A 17809-nucleotide genomic window follows, 5' to 3' on the forward strand; every position below is an offset into this window, starting at 1 on the left:
TTTCAAGGGGTTGATCCATATTGTGTCATCATTTGATAAAATGTTTCTGGTTACAGTCGGGTGGTTCGTTTTACAGAATGGGTAAGAACAAATAACTCGACACACTTTAACCACACCAACTGCATTCATACCCCGATAATGGCATCAATCCCGCAATTCATTCTTTAATTGGACGCGCGTCGTTACTAAATTAACCGGATGACTCATAAATGCACAATTCTCGATGACGTCAAACTACCACCATCAGGCAACCAGGCTAATTTCTCAACTGCTTGCTCTTTGCTTATCATGGACTTAAAAGGAATAGGCATTTATGCTGTAATAAAAAAGTGAATCACCGTTTTCGCTAGCATTCAACATAGGTACATTAAGCAGTGAATGGCCACATCAATTCATTGTATTGTTGTCCGGATTTTGTGCCGGAAAATTGGAAGCGATATAAAATCAAATAAAATAAAATACAGTTTTACCATTTAGCTTAGAAACAGGAGCATGCGAAACAAAAACAAAACACACCATATTCCAATATATTAAATGGTAATACTAGATAAATTACAAAACTTATCACGCCTCTAAGTGAAAGTTTAATTAATAACCTCGCACTATTCCTATTAAATACCGAATACATATTTAAGTCTTTCGAAGTTGTCAGAAAAACAATATAGCAACATTTGAGTTGTTTTATCAAAAATGATTTCAGAAGAAAGCGTCGTTTGTTATTTTTTCCGAACCAAGGAGCCGTAAATCCGTAAAATGTGATAACAATTTCCTGTAGTTTTATTAACATGATCAGCCTATTATGTGAACACTTTTTCTCTTACACAATTAAACCTATTTTGTATTAAAAGATTCTGGAAATGACATGAACTATTGGACACAAAGATGAACATGGCAGGCGGATCAACCATTATTGCATGGACAACAATTCTAATGACATTTGGTAAGTCTAATTAAATTTGAATGAATATATTCACATACGTGAAAAATAGATTTTTGAAACATTAAACTATATTTGTCTTATGGCATATGAAACGTAAGTAATTGTCATATTGAACAAAAAACATTGGACAATATATGAACATATTGGATATCTTAAAAAAACAATAAAAAATATGTAAATTGCCACACTTACCACTACCGCCTTTTTCGCACTGATTGTATTTGTATTTAACTATATTTGTCTCATGGCATTATATTTTGTTGAACGTGGAAAAATACTGGTATATTGTAATATCGGATTGATTATTAACATTGAATGCATTGTATTTGCAACTACAAATACATATGGAACATAAGTAATTGTCATATTGAACAAGCAACATCGGACACTATATGAACATATTGGATATCTTAAAAAAACATTAAAAAATAAGTAAATTGCCACACTTACCACTACCGCCTTTTTCGCACTGATTGTATTTGTAGCTGTGCAGACATGGAGCCAGAATTGTTCACCATGCTCTTGTTGCAATCAAGGAACGGGATGCTCCTACAACGCTCAGCTCGGAATCGACAACTACTGCTGGGGAGGTTGTGTCGATGGATACATGAGCCCTCAGTGTCAGAAACGTTGTGGTTACCAACGTTGTCAGACATGTTCAACAGAGACTACATGTGAAACATGTTATGCTGGGTATTACGGCGACCAATGTAAAAGCCTTTGTCCCAGTACGTGTACCACTTGCACCTCTAGCACATTATGTACATCCTGTAATGACGGATTTCACAGCGGGTCGGGGTCTACGTGCACATATATGTGTAATACAAAGTGTTTATCTTGCACCAATATATCATCCTGTACAGCATGTGAGGTTAAGAGTGGTATTGGATACTATGGAAGTGATTGCTCAATGATATGCAGTAACAAGTGCAAAGACTATATATGCGATATGTATGGAAACTGTCTGCAATGTGAAGAACCTAATTTCATAGGTGATAACTGTGGTAGATGTATTGACGGCAAATATGGAAGTCAGTGTAAGAATGATTGTCCTGTAAATTGTCTATCGTGCGAATCTGCCACTAATTGTACTTCATGTACAGACGGATTTAAGGGTATCACGTGCTCGACGAAGACGGAATGCCCAGAGTATTGTTTCAATAATACAGTTTGTTTAAGCACTGGAAAATGTGAATCATGTAAAGACGGATTATATGGCGAATATTGCAATATGACCTGTTCACAAAACTGCAGGAATGGGTACTGCTATCAAGACGGATCTTGTAAAGCAGGTTGTGTTAATGGCTCAGGGTGTGAACAAAGGATTTGCCCACCGAACTGTAACTGTGATACCAGCAACAACTGTATAGAATGTTATAGTAATTATTTTGGGCCTTCATGTTCTCTTACCTGTAGTTCATGTAAAGATAATATTTGTCCTGTACATCGTTTAAATGCAGGAAAATGTGACGAATGTGCTGCCGGGACGTATGGTAATCTCTGTAATGAAACTTGTCCGGAAAATTGTTTACATGATAGCTGCGACCAAGAGAGAGGGACTTGTAACTGCGAAAACGATTACAAGTTTCAAAATGGTACATGTGTGCATAGTATATGCCCAGCTAACTGTTCCACATGTACTTCGTTACATAATTGTAATTCCTGTGTTGCTGAGTATTATCATGGAAATACCTGTGAGTACGAATGTAACAACTGCAGGTCAGGAACAACCTGTAGGAAGAGTGATGGATACTGTCAGGGTGAATGTGCAGACGGTTTAGGTGGTAATAATTGTGGTACTCCTTGCAATGATGGATGTTCTAACTGTACACGTAACCAAACTTCTGAATGTTTGTCATGTCAAACTGGACATCATGGCTATGATGGATCATACTTCACATGCAGTAACACTTGCAATAATACATGTGCGAATAATTCTTGTCACGCTTTGAACGGTCAATGTGACCAAGGATGTGTAGATGGATATTCGGGACCGTTTTGTAACGTTTCGTGTCCAACTAATTGCAAATCGTGCCACCAATACAACGGCAAATGTAATTTATGTTCATATGAGTATTGGGGCGAATACTGCTTGAAAAATTGCAGCGAAAACTGTATGCATATAAACGAGTCCTTGTCAACCTGTGACATTACATCTGGTGAATGCAAATACGGATGCCAATATGGGACTCACGGCTCACACTGCAATATTAAATGTGACCAAAAGTGTATCGCTTCTGAAACTGGGGTTCGTGAGTGCAGCCATACAGACGGTCAGTGTACACAAGGATGCATTACTGGGTATAAGCAGGGAAATACAGGATGCATTGATGGTACAAATACATACACATATCAGCATATTAATATGTATGTACGTAAATTCATACGCTTTATAAAAGTGATGCAAAAACTAATTTATTAATTTTTTTCTTTCGTAATGGTATGCCAGAAAGGGTTATATTTTACCAGCATATAAATTCATATGCATTCAGACGAACTTCTGCTTGTGTAATCTTTTAAGAAATGGTCGCATTTGTTTAGACAATATCTGTTTTAGTTATCAAATGTTCCGTAGCATCCGTCAGTGCTGGCACATCTGGAGCAGTTATAGGTGGCGCTGTTGGTGGAGTTGTCGCTCTTCTTTCAATTGCACTTGTCATCGGAGCTTTCATCTTAATAAGGCGGTCAAGGTATGCTAATAAAACATTCGTCAAATTTATTTAACTTGTGACTCTCTTATTCAAAATCAATACATACACATGTTTAACAAACATAAATTTGAGTTATAAACCTTTAACTACTTACTAAGTTATACATTTATGAAAATATAATAACTAATAACCATACATTTCATAGCTTTAAACGCAAAATATTAAATGATTGGTGAGTGCTTAAAGATTTACTGTGATCTACTACTGTTCCATCAGGTAGAAATACCGTATTTTCTGCACCTTTCTTTAAAATTCAACTTGGTATCCTCCATTGTTTTCAACATTTATTCATCCTTTTTTATATATCAAAACAATTGTATTACTTGTGGTAAATATTACTCGGGAGTAAGAGTGCATCTTCAAGTAGCCTCTTTTAATGATAGTGATATAACGCAATCTTAACATTAATTTATAATTGGAATTGCTACCTTATTGCAAGTCTATATAACACGTAATTAGATATTCAAACTATGCATTACTTCGTTGATTTTCCTCCACACTGAATTTGATTAATGTGGTTTCAGCTACACCCCGTATATATATATATATATATATATATATATATATATATATATATATATATATATATATAGATAGATATATAGATAGATAGATATATATATATTTATTTCTAAAACTATTGAACTATAAAGTTTCGCATTAAGTATGTTTTAACTATTTGTACACAACTTTTTCTAGAAGAAGAAAAGACAGCACCGATAATCCAAAGACAGACGGCTATGAAGCAGGTATTTTCTTTGATTTTATATTTAAACTATTTATACAATTATAGTTATTTTATGAGATATCGTTTATGTATATATTTATAATCCGACTTTGGTTTTATACAGAAATGAACAAACGATACGGAATTACAAATTGTATATTGCATTAAAATGATTTGTTTTACATTTATTTTACTCAAGTAAAAGATTAAAACCCATGTATTTAATCATTCTTATATTCAGATTTGGTTATTTCCAAAGAGGAAAATGAGGCAGTCTTTCAAAACGCAACTGCTTCTACCAGTATTTATCATGTAATTAACGATACGACCGAAAACGGTAAACCTGGAAATGGTTTTGAAAACAATCCTACAGGTCAGTAAGCAAATTGGATAAGTTTTTAATAATTTTATATTAAACATTGATTTAAGGGGAAAAGTGTGGGTATATTCAATCAGTTTTGTTTACATTAAACTTTGATTTAAGGGAAAGATTGTGCGTTTTGAAACTTTTGACCATTTAAAAACGTAGATAACTTGTCTCAATGAAAATGAATTCACAATTATGACCAACAAAAGTTGATAAAACAAAACTTAACGGCTGAGTTATATGTGTTTGTTCCGTCTCAAGCAATGATAATAACCATTTTATTAGAATCGAATCCATTGAAAGCTGCTAGGGATGAAAACAACGCAGATCGTTCATCGGACTGCCAAGACAAAATTGTGATAACAAAGGCGTCAACAGGGCAATCAAAGACAAAAAAGCTAAGAAACTCAGCAGGAAGATCAGAACAGTTGGAAAACAGCGTGGAAGGTCAAACACCTATTAAAGATGCGTCGAATGACATAACACATAACAAAGACACCGGTGATGTGTACTACAATATGAATAAGGTTGCCGTCAAACACTTGGGATTATTCGTGGCTACAAAGGACAAAGCATATTTTCTCGAAGAGTTTAAGGTATAACACTGTGCTTCACACATTCAAATTTACATATAGATGGTGATTCAAAAACTTCGATATTCTTTGTTTTATGCATGTTCAGATTTAAAAAAAACCCACCACACATCCCCGACTAATTTATTATCTTAAATTAAACTGACACTCTTATTCAAAAATCAATACATACACAAGTATAACGAACATACATTTTGAGTGATAAACCTTTAACTACTTACTAAATAATGCATTTATGGAAAATATTTATTACTGATAACGAGATTGTAACAGTGTATTTAATAGCTGAAAACGCAAAAATATTAAATGATTGGTGAATGCTTAAATATTTACTGTGATCTACTATAGTCACATAAGGTAGAAATACCGTGTTTTCTGAACCTTTCTTTCAAATTAAACTCGATATCCTACATCAGAATCACTGTTTTCAACTTTTATTAATCTTTTATTCATCTTTTTGGAATATTAAAACAAAAGTTTTAATTGTGGTAAATCTTACGTGGGAATAAGAGTGCATCTTTAACTATTTTCAAGCACAAAATTTAGCATCATTATAACTTGCTTCGGCAGATTTGATATTGAGTATTATACATTATCATTTACAAGCGATTGAACCTAATTTCAGAAACTTCCTGAAGGTTTGGTAAAACCCCATCAAGATGCAATGAGGCCAGAAAATCGTCCCAGAAATAGATATCAAGGCATTTACCCATGTGAGCTTTATGTAGAATGTGCTATATAAACCGTTTAATGGGTACGAGGCTATCTTGTCCCTAAGAAATAACGTTACGTGTCTTTTACATTTACATTATCATTTTCATAAATATATGCAACGTTCGCTGCTGAAATATTTGGCTTATTTATTGAATAACCTTAATTGATTTATACAAATATGTCCAAAAATGCAGATGACGACACCAGAGTGAAATTGACGGGTGGAGATACAGATTTTATCAACGCAAGTTTTGTAGACGTAAGTGACATACTTGATATGCTTTTCGTAAGTATCGCTGAAAGTCGTATCATTTTAAAATAATAAAAAGGAAAGAAAGCTTAAAGATGTAAAGGAGTTTCGTGCCAAGCAAACTGATTATAATAATAACATTGTTTTGATAGTGTTGTGACATTTTGAACTTAGCTTGTTGCCTAAAGTACATATTATGATTGTTAAAACTTTGTCTTGTTTTACTAAAATTATTCGCGCATTTGTTCACAGGGATACAGGCAGGAAAATGCATACATTGCATCACAAGGTGAGTTTACCGACTAGTTATTTGTTTTTAAAGATGCACTATTACTCCCAAATGAGATTTAACACATGTAATTCAATTGTTTTAATATACCAAAAAGGATGAACAAATGTCGAAAACAATTGTGCTTATGAAGGATACCGGGTTTACTTTGAAAGAAATGTGCAGAACACACGGTATTGCTACCTTATAAAACGATAGTAGATCGCTGTAAATCTTTTAGCATTCACCAATCATTTAATTTTTTTTTGCATTTTCAGCTATTAAATACACTGTTATAATATTGTTATCAGTAATAAATATTTTTCATCAATGCATTAGTTAGTAAGTAGTTACAGGTTTATCACTCAAAATTGTGATATGTATTGATTTTTAATAAAAGTGTCACTTTAAACGTGCACAATTTAATTTTAAAAATATTTTGCATTCATACACAATGTAATTTTTTGATACTACATTTTGACATGATAATTACTTACTGCACAAAACGTAAATTAATTTTAGTTTAATGGCATTCTCAGATTATTAATTACATGTGATTGTAGTTCTGCATTGCTTTATCTTAACATATCCATGGTTTAATATCAGGTCCAACAGAGAAGACAATGCAGGACTACTCGGTGTTTTGGCGGATGATCTGGCAACAAAAAGTTGGCAAGATCGTTATGCTCACAAATTTAGTTGAAGACGGGGTATGTTTTTGAATTTTATATATTGTTGCTGTTGGTGCGATTTTCTTGTTTCCGAGAAACAACACTTGATATCTGAAACATATGAAACAAGTTGAAGGCGAATGGAATTAGAGTGCACACTATGAGTTTTAACTTAATTGTATCTTGATTTATTTCATGTTATATGTTTTGTATGGTTTATTCAAAGAAACCAAAATGCGACCAATATTGGCCGGATCATGGAACCACCAAACAGTATGGAGAGATACACGTGACGTGTTTAACTGAAGACATGTACGCCGACTTCTTGATGTTAACTTTTTCAGTGAAAATGGTACGTGCCACGTCATGTTTGTTTACATATTGTTAAACATAAGCGATTAGAGTTAAATCTTTAACAATCCCTTCATTTTCTAATATTTATGGGAAAAGGTACAGAAACAAGCTCAGTACCAAAAAGTTTAAATATAAATATTTATGCAAAAAGCTACAGAAACAAGCTCAGTAGCAAAAAAGTTTAAACATAAACCCGGTTTGATGGCACTGCGTAAACGCCAAAGACATAAAACATAGAATCACAAACAAGAAACATGGAAGAACAGCACAAAACTCCACAAGCAGCACAGTGCATACATACTATATATAAAAAAACTAGGTATGTTTATCAAGGAATGTTAGGTTCCGCCTTGGAACGGTCAGTAAAATGTAAATTTACTGGGGGTTTAAACCAGTTTGTGTTCACAACCTCACTCTTATCCCAACAATCCCGAATAAAGTAATAAAGGAGATGGTTGAAAGTCATCAAATTCAATGTGCTTTTTAAACATTTGCCTTTCTAGTTTTTGCCAAAGTCTTGTGCAAAATAGGACTTCTTTAGTTTTCTATGCATATTTAAAAATATAGGTGTGTTTATCAAGATTTGTTAGGTACCGCCTTGGAACGGTCAGTAAAATGTAAATTTACGGGGGGGGGGGTTTAAACCAGTTAAGTGCACAAACCTCACTCACTCTTATCCCAACAATCCTAAATAAAGATAAAACGCAAAAGGTAAATCTTATCAAAGTACAACATGTACGCTTTAACTTGAGGAAACTTAACAATAAATCAAATATTAATAAACTTATAGGTCAACCCCAAGTATTTCTATGATTAGAGATCCCAATTCTATCTGGAGATGGAGGATTACAATTCAGAGCACCCAATGCAAAAACGTTTCAAAGATACGATGCAGTCATTGTTTGGAACTATGAACCTCAAACGCAGTCTGCCTTATAAACCGACTGAAAAAGAAACACAAACATTTATTGATAATCGATATTTTGATATTTAAGTGTTTTAAATATCTTTGTCTTGTCTTTAAGGACTAACTTTTGATTAAGCTGTTACTTAATAAAGAACATTTTTATTGTACCTAGAGTTTTTATTGCACAATTAACACAAGATAAAATGCTATATATGTGTTTTTGAATTCATTATCATCGATAAAACGTTCCTATTTGTTCCTAGGATAAAGAGGACAGGGCGGTACAACATCTTCATTTCACCAGCTGGCCAGACAAAGGGGTTCCCGATGATGTAACTTCCCTGGTAGATTTCCGTCACAGGGTTCTACAAACAAAATCTCCACTTGATGGACCTACTCTCGTTCACTGCAGGTATGGCTCTTTTAACACTGAAACATCGAAGACACACCAACATGCATCTAGCGCAGGGTATGGGGAGTAAAAATATGTTTAATAACTAGCATTCATAGATCTGAATAGCGATACTCTATCAAGTATATACTAAACATAAACTAAGCATTTCTTTAAGTGTTAGTTTGCCAATATTTCGTAACCTCTTGAAAAACCCAAAGCAAATAATTCGCTGGTGTTTTCTCTCGTGAAAAATAGAATTGTGTGCGTGATCAGTGAAATTATTCCGATCCTAATCACAAACAAGCAAGAACCCTTTATACAATAAAAATACTTGCTTTACTGCAGACCGCCATGCTGATTCCTCTAACGGAATCAATATTCGCAATCCTTTTGATTGCAACATTGTCGCCCACTTAATCAATGATATATTGTTTGACGAATGGTAAAGATAGCAAAGTCATGTTTGATTACAGTGCTGGCGTTGGCAGGACGGGAACTTACATAGCGATGGACGTGCTGACAAGAGAGGGTGAAGCGGAAGGATCCGTTGACATTCATGGCTGTGTCAACACCCTAAGACATCGTCGTACGCGTATGGTCCAAACCGCTGTAAGACCGCCAACGTTTCTCTAATAATAATATAGAATATCGTTTTCTGAAGATACAAAATCTTAACATATGAAGCTTTATATCAGAAACGCTAGAATTGTATATACATTTACATACTTACATAAATAGCAAATATCAGAAATAAGCTTAATTAATATTCATCACCAACTTTACCTTGTTTCCGGTGAATATCTTGTCTTAATACGCCTAAAAAGATATTAAAAGGATATACAAATACGTGATTATTATTACATATAACCATTACATATTTTTCTGTATAACACAATCATGGGTTATTAATACTATGTTTTATTACGGGTAGTTGTCATCGACTCCAGTGGATTTATGCAGATTCGGATTCACGTGGCTATTTCCCTTTTATTACATACATTACTGATAAAACCACTTGAAAGACACATGTTTTGTATTAAGTGTTATTTTAATGACGCAATATTCTAATGACTTAATTCTAATATCGTACAAAGATACTTGTAATGACATGACGTCAGCAGAGTAGAATACGACTGCACTACACTGGAGTGCATGGAGGACAGACTACCGTATTTTGCGTTTTGATATTTGTGTGGATTAATAAATTGTATATAATAAAACTATCTATCCGCTCTATTTTATGCTTAATTGACAATGTTCCAGCACGTATCACGTTTTTTTTCTCATGTGTTTTCTAAATGACATCGTCACAGTATTTATTTTACTTATAAATGCTATTAAAACGATTTGGATCATTTCTTGCCGTAACTTTGTCGGGTTATATGTACATTTCTGCAATGGGAAATGGCATTGCAATTTCACTTAGTGGTATTCCAGTCATCTTAAGTGCAGGTTAAACAGGTAGATGTTTCCTTATTACCTGAAAAAGCATGTGATAAAAGGTATCTTACAATTGCCATCATGCAATACACTCGTCAATGGTTCGGTTTTAAACACCTTTCTAAAACTCGTTAATAAAAATAATAATTATTACATAACGACAGATCGTTTATATACAAAACAGACCAAACATTAATTTTATTGTATTATAACTCCGTGTACTTCAGGACCAGTATGCTTTTCTGCACCATGCAATTGTCCACACGTTGACGTTAGACAGTACTCCCGTGACAACGGAGGGGTTTACAGCCTACTTGTCGGATTCGGAGAACGAACAGAGGCAAATCAAACAGTTCAAGGTTGAGTGAATTTGACATTGTAGAAATCGTAACAACTTAACGTCAATCAGATCATCATCAAAACGTTCCTGAACCTCACTATGTTTAGTCCTAAGGGTATCTACCTACAACCCGTTATTTCCTGAAAAGAAGACGTTATTAACGTTTTGACTTTGACAATATTTGTCTTAATGAAATTAGTATTATATTTCATGTTTGAAAATGTCAATTCATGCTAAAAAAGTATATATAGAAGAACGTCAATTGTATAATAAGAAATTAGATATACAGAAATTCATTATCCGAAACTAATTTTATTTTGAAAAGCAACTTGAAGATATCACGGAAAGATCTGAACAGGAGCGACTAGCATCTGAGAGAAACGCAGCCTTAACTAATTCCAACAGGAAGGGCACTGACATTCCAGGTTATACTTATTCGGGGCCCTCTATAATTTTCATTTTTTAGCGAAACTTTCCTACCTTGTGTAACTTTCCTTAACAGAAAACGATTATATCAACTACCTTCTACGTTTATCGCATATGCATTTCCGAACATTTTCCACTAAGTTACAGTGTAACTTAAGCTGCTATGTAAATACGTTTTAAGCACTGTTGAATTGTTTGCAAATGTTCTTTAAGCACTTTTACTTTCTGATTTGCTAGAATACATAGATAAAAATGCATATTTATGAGTGCCTCTTTTTCGTAGGTAACTTATACAGACCGAGACTGCATTTAGGTAAAGAACCGGGGCAGGATTATATCAACGCCATGTATGTAAATGTAAGTTGGACAGAAAAACTATATTAAACGTAACTTATATCATACATGAATTTTTCATACAATAGCAATTTGATGATTTTGCTGAGCGCTTAACATTAAAAAGGAAGTGAACTAAGATATTAAGGAACTATGAACCAAGGAATACATAATATTTTGTAATTTTTTGATCATGTGTCCAAATAAAACATAGTTTATATCCGATATAAAATTTATCAATAGGCTTTATATATTATATCTGTTATAGACTAATTTTTCACTTTTGTGTATTACAATACGTCGTTTCAGAGCTACAAACAAAGGAAAAAATTTGTTCTCGCTATGACCCCGCTTGATGAGACTGTGGCTGACTTTCTTTGCCTCACAATACAAGAAACAGCCGCCTGCATTGTCGATATGGAGAATGACAGTTCCCTGTACATTCCCGATGTTGGCACGCAAGCAAAATTCGGTTCATACACAGTAGACAATCTTCGAGAGAAGTCAACATCGTACAGTGTCAACCGGGTACTTAGAATAAGCTACAACGGCCGGGTAAGAGCTATCTTCCAAAGAACATAATGCCATATAATTGAAAAGCAGCAGTAAATACCTGAATCACTTTTAGATTCATTGTTTTGACATTTTCAAAGGGCTTCGTAAAGGCACTAGTAAACCAAAGTCAACTAAATACCCTGCATTATTATGCTTGCAGGGAGGACCTAAGGAGCATACGGTGTCACACTACGAATATACGGGATGGCCAGACAATGCAGAAGTTCCCGAGTCTGCTAAAAACTTCTTGCATCTTGTTAAGGAAGTAGAAACAAAGTCCGCATCTGGATCTGTCATTGCGCACTGCAAGTAAGTATTTGAAACCATATTTTAAATGTTCACATCCATTTCTTATTTTGTCGCTAACATGTTCAATACAAAGGAGAAACCTGTTAAAAACTGTTAAGGAATTCTTAATCATCCAAGATGAAGGTAGGGAACGAGTTTTATTAGCATCCCTATTTTCCCCGGATATTGCAAAGGATGGGTTAGGAAAGCGTCAGCGTGTACCGGTCGGTACCTTACATACTCTTTTAAAGTAGGCCATCATATAACCGGAGTGCAATGCAGGGCCATTCGAAACTCCTCGGCCATTTTTTTCCAAAACAACCTCGGACATATGCCGGTACATCTGTTGAAGTAGTTCGTATATGTTTTAATTATATCATAAATTAAATGTAGTGTTTTAAAGTTGTATTTATTGATCTAAGTTTAAATTGATTGCCAGTAAAGAGTATTATTGCAAACATAATTAAGATTCCCAACAGTTAAGTCATTAAGTTTATCTCCTAAATAAGATTACTACGCGATCTATTTGCAACGGACTTAAACGTACCACTTTTTGAGTATGTAAACCGCCAAATACATCCGAGGTTGTTATCGATAAAAATGGCCGAGGAGCTCCGAATGATGCAGGGCCAGTATCTAAGTAATTTATTGAATACGACACCAGGCCTAGAAGGCTAAATAAAATAGTATATCAAAGACAAACATAAAATTATATTGAAACGGTGGAAGACAAAGTAATTATTTGTTTCTTTGAAGCATTCATTCATATATGAGGAGGTTATTGTAGAGGTCTAAACGACTTTTGCGTTACACAAATTCACAGTGAGTTCATTGAAGGTTTACCTATTTTGTAGGACTGGAGGCGGACGCTGCGGCATGTTTGCAGCTGTTTGGACTATTCTGGAGAAGACTGGCATTGAACATGAAGTATCGATATTTAATACAGTTCGCCAGCTGCGGGCAAGGCGACCAAATGCCTTATGCACTAGTGTGAGTGATATTTGATAATTAATGTATCTATCTGTATTTGTAATCTATAGTAGTACGAGCTATAAGCCTTTATATATTTGTAAGAATCTCATGTGCCACTTTATAGGGATTGATATATATTCTTTTCTTCGCCTTGAAATAAAAAAAAGATATTATCTTATGATTTCTTTCAATTTTATAATAGGTTTAAACATAACTTAGTTCGATCTTAGTGTTAGCTATATATGCTGAACTCGTGTTTCTTTGTACTCTTATTTGCAGGAGCAGTACTCATTTTGTTACGAATGTGTTCGCGAGTATCTTCAAACATTCGACATCTACTCCAACTTCTCGTAGCAACTTGAAATCACAAAACTTGTATAAAAATACCTATAATCATTCTACATATACGTACATAAAGCTGAATGACTCTATAAGTGATTTTGTATTGATTGTGTTCATGAATATCTACATCAATTCTACATATACTTACATGAATCTGGGTGACACCATATGTGCTCTTGCCTCGGGTGCGTCTATAGCTATATACAGTCATTCTACATATAAGTACATGAATCTGTTGACTCCACATGTGCTCTTGTATCGGACGCCTTCATGATTATCTACAGTCATTTTACATATCCATACATGAAGCTAGATAACTTCACACGTGCTCTTGTTTTTAGTGTTTATGAATATCAACAGTCTATCTACATATACGTACATGAACATGGATGACGCTTCGCGCGCTCTTGTATCGAGTGTACTCATGAATATCTGCAATAATTTGGCCCTTCTAGCAATTTTGTTACACAAACACGAACTCTAACCTTGTGCGATTTTTTTATATGGCTGAGTGTTATTATATTATAATATGTATATACAAATAATGGATGTAGTGTGAACAAGTAAAGCAAAATATTGTATTGTCATCATTTTATCTTTGCATATTTATTGCAATGCTTTTACACATGTATATCCGTTGTTGATACATTTCTTCATGCTGTGGTACAACCTATTTATTGATTATTTATAAAGGTTAACAATATAATGTTTGTTGAGCAGTATATAATGGTAAAGCCATGAATTTGATATTTTTTGATAACTGTTATTTACATCTTAAATATTGTAATCTTCGTTTCTTCTGATATCGTCTGAAAGCTTAAAGCACAATAATGCAGTAAAAAGGCGTATACATATATATTACCTAATGTTTTGTACACCTTAGTACTATACACCTATGTATACAATATGTAATAAAATGTTGAAAAAAACAACAAAGAGTTTGTTTTTTCTGGAGAGCAAGGGTCATGAGTTGGATCTCAACAATATGTTAACAGCTGTTATGAAATAGAGAGTGCAGGCGTATATGGAATACAATTGTCTGAAATTGCTTGATTTGTGTATTTTATAATGTTTGTATCTTTGCTTAAGGTATAAGTCGTGTAATACGCACTTTTATAAAAGCTTAAACCATGCATATAGTTATAATCATGGTACACAATTGGGTTTTAATCCAATTTTAAAGAATATTTACCATAAATTAAAACAGTTATTTGTGTTTTGTATTTTCCCCCTCTCCCTAACCAGTTAACAGAAAAATAAATTTAAATGTAAAATATTAAAAAAGAAATGGGGAAAACATAATCTCGATTGAACTTGTGACTTTTCGAAACACGACATTTTTTCCAATGTTTAAAAATATAAACCGGTTTGATCAAACTCATAAAAAATGTTAAGTCTACTGAAAATTGGTGCTGTTGTAACAACGCAAAATACATAAGGACCAAAAGTCGATTATCACGTCGTCATGCATAGGAAAAGTAGACTGAGATACATTAATTGTATTAATTTAAATAGTATACAAACGGTTCGTGTATACAATATTATATATTATTTTAAATGTTTTGATAAATAGTTTTTTTTCTTGAACAATATGTAATTTTAAGCTTATTTAGCTACGTTCACCATTTCCTATTTATGAAAAGTTTATCAATTATGTACATGAAACGTTGATTAACACGCTTGATAGGTTCATGTTTTTCCCGACATCACACGTTTTGTTGTACGAGTATACTGTCCGAAAATAGCGTTAGATAATATCCCTCGTGCGTCCCCGTATCAATTGGAGCCACGGCATTGCCGTCCTGAATCTCTATTCCCGGAATGGTATGTTGCAGATTTTGCCGTCAATGGATTTAAAGAAGAGTTATCCTTCTCTCGTTCAAACGTTTTATTTGTCTCCCTGCATAGCAAATACCAGTCTGTTTAGACTAGTTATGTCCTCATTAACGAAGATGTTTGTACCCTTTAGCTCTTTTCTACTCCTTAGTTAAAGTAACACATATAGCAACCATACATTATGAGTGAGTACTACATAATGCATTTATGAAAAATATTTATTACCGATAACAAGATTGTAACCGATTGTTTGATAGCAAAGAATGCAAAAAGATAAAATAATTGGTGAATGCTGTGATTTACCATTGTCTCATAAGGTAGAAATACTGAATTTTCTGAATCTTTCTTTCAAATAAACTCAGTATCCTTTATAAGAACCATTGTTTTCGACATTTATTTATCCTTTTTGGTATATTAAAACAATTGTTTGCATTGTGGTAAATCTTACTTGGGAGTAATAGTGCATTTTTAAGTACATCTGTCCACCCTCGATCTATCAATGTCTTATATTGTCATGTCCAGATGCTTTCATCCTTTCATCGAGTACTGTAATTACGTTTTCTGTCGTTTTTTGCCGTTTCATATTTTAGTCCGGTTTCTTATTTAATCTCAGATATAATGTTCTAGCGCACCAGATAGGCATTTCCTGTAAATTCAGCCCTGCTGGAAAACTGTTTCTGGCATCATTGTTAGGTGAGTCACGTGCACTGACGCAATACTTTTTACATCTTTTATTATGCACACTATGTAAGATAATTATGATATTTCAACAGATGATTTCCATAAACATTAACTTTACAAAAATATATGATATTTCAAAACAAAAACAAAATAACTTTTAAAAGACGTTAAATTGAAGGAACTTCTTGACGTATGCAGTAAAGACAATAACTGCGCGAATTGATGTCAGTAAACATTATCGCACGCGCTCTGTCCGTGAAATATACAAAATGCGTTTGTCAATTTTTCTCACATAAAAAGTAATTAAAGGTATGCTAGAAAAAAATATATCAATTATGTGTGTCCAGTCCAGATAGAAAACGTCGACCTTCGGGCACTCTGCGAAGCTGCTAACTTGACAAGTCAGGTAAGCTTGCAACGAAAATGCCTCTGGTCGGATATTTATTTCCAGACTGGAAACACATGACTCATATTATTAACATTGCTCCTTCTTCTGTAGTTTTCGATATGATTTATATAACCACTCTGTGTTACCACTGTTGTTTCAAGATCAACTTCGGCCTGTCTTGCATTATCTACCTTTTCTTCTCCCATTTTTCAAGTTCTTTTAATTTCCATTAAAAAATATCGTTTTCCTTTTCTGTTTCAGATACTCGTGATTCAAGTTTGTCGATTTTTACTTCAAACGCGATTGTGACATCTTCTTTGACTGTTTTCATTATTTCTGGAACGATATTTTGAAAGAAGTCATCTTTCTGTTTTTTTTTGCATTGTTATTTTTTTATTTATTTATAGAAGGACCTTCTGTATTTCGTACATTATGCAATTGTCGGTATTGATAACATTTATATTCTCATTTCATCCTTATATGAGCTTCATCTGATATAGGAGTGCTTATACGAGTGATATCTTTCCGTCCAATTTTCTTCGTCTGTTTGGTTACCTTGCGTTTTCCCATCATCTGTATCGCATACACTGCTAAAGCTACGTTCAATCCACCTTGTTTTTTTGCATTTTCACTTGTTTTTCATTTTGTTTTATGTTGTTTTGTGCGACAAACCAATATTGTAATATCGATACATTACTACAGGATAGTGTAGCTGGTTTAAGCACTCATGCACGAATTAATGATCTAAGCATGCCGATGAAAAGTATTTTCAAAGCCATTTTATTCTACTTTTCAAATGCAAAATGTAATTCAGCTTGCTTTACTTCACTGTCCAAAAATTGCTTTTTTCCAGTTTTAATGATTTTGAACACTATTTTTTTATTAATTTTCTAAACAAATAAAGACATAAACACGCCATAAAAGGGACATTACTCCAATTGAACCTACTTGGTATAATACTACTAGCTAATGTCAAACAGCCATCATCTATAAATCATAACAATTTGGATACAATATCAGTGTGTAATTTTCGTAAGGCACATTATGACATTTTCAAGAAAAGAACCATTTTAACAATATTGAGAGGTCAATGAAAAGTGGCTCCGTTAAACGAGTTGAAGAAATTGGCCAAATGGCTCTAGCTCTTTATAAGACAGATTATTTAAAGAAGTTAGTCACTTTGGATGCCGCACTCAAGTTAAAAAATATGTATATCATACAACAGCTCAATGTGAACAAAATGTGTTTTCTACTATAACCAACACGATGATCACCATGCAAGAAAGTTCAATTGCTGTTATCAGGAATTTTA

General features: G+C 33.7%; 1 protein-coding gene across 4 annotated transcripts in view; it reads left to right on the top strand.

Annotated features, from left to right (window-relative positions):
- Window positions 1-14521, top strand: part of LOC128206199 (multiple epidermal growth factor-like domains protein 10) — an 18039-nt gene extending 3518 nt beyond the window's left edge. Inside the window, exons 2-21 of one of the 4 annotated variants that reach the window (XM_052908505.1) lie at window positions 849-940; window positions 1426-3273; window positions 3498-3630; window positions 4351-4400; window positions 4620-4751; window positions 5031-5341; window positions 5964-6051; window positions 6247-6311; window positions 6555-6591; window positions 7177-7280; window positions 7468-7593; window positions 8766-8914; window positions 9370-9505; window positions 10564-10695; window positions 11002-11101; window positions 11386-11459; window positions 11745-11990; window positions 12151-12299; window positions 13133-13268; window positions 13530-14521. In XM_052908505.1, coding sequence (XP_052764465.1) covers window positions 883-940; window positions 1426-3273; window positions 3498-3630; window positions 4351-4400; window positions 4620-4751; window positions 5031-5341; window positions 5964-6051; window positions 6247-6311; window positions 6555-6591; window positions 7177-7280; window positions 7468-7593; window positions 8766-8914; window positions 9370-9505; window positions 10564-10695; window positions 11002-11101; window positions 11386-11459; window positions 11745-11990; window positions 12151-12299; window positions 13133-13268; window positions 13530-13604 — 4149 coding nt within the window. In that variant the 5' untranslated portion in view covers window positions 849-882 and the 3' untranslated portion in view covers window positions 13605-14521. The remainder of the gene's footprint in view (window positions 1-848; window positions 941-1425; window positions 3274-3497; window positions 3631-4350; window positions 4401-4619; window positions 4752-5030; window positions 5342-5963; window positions 6052-6246; window positions 6312-6554; window positions 6592-7176; window positions 7281-7467; window positions 7594-8765; window positions 8915-9369; window positions 9506-10563; window positions 10696-11001; window positions 11102-11385; window positions 11460-11744; window positions 11991-12150; window positions 12300-13132; window positions 13269-13529) is intronic. The other 3 variants (XM_052908509.1, XM_052908506.1, XM_052908508.1) reach the window with 3 other exon arrangements.
- The last annotated feature ends 3288 nt before the right edge of the window (window positions 14522-17809 follow it).

The sequence above is a fragment of the Mya arenaria genome, chromosome 10, assembly GCF_026914265.1.
Source record: "Mya arenaria isolate MELC-2E11 chromosome 10, ASM2691426v1".
NCBI lineage: Eukaryota > Metazoa > Mollusca > Bivalvia > Myida > Myidae > Mya > Mya arenaria.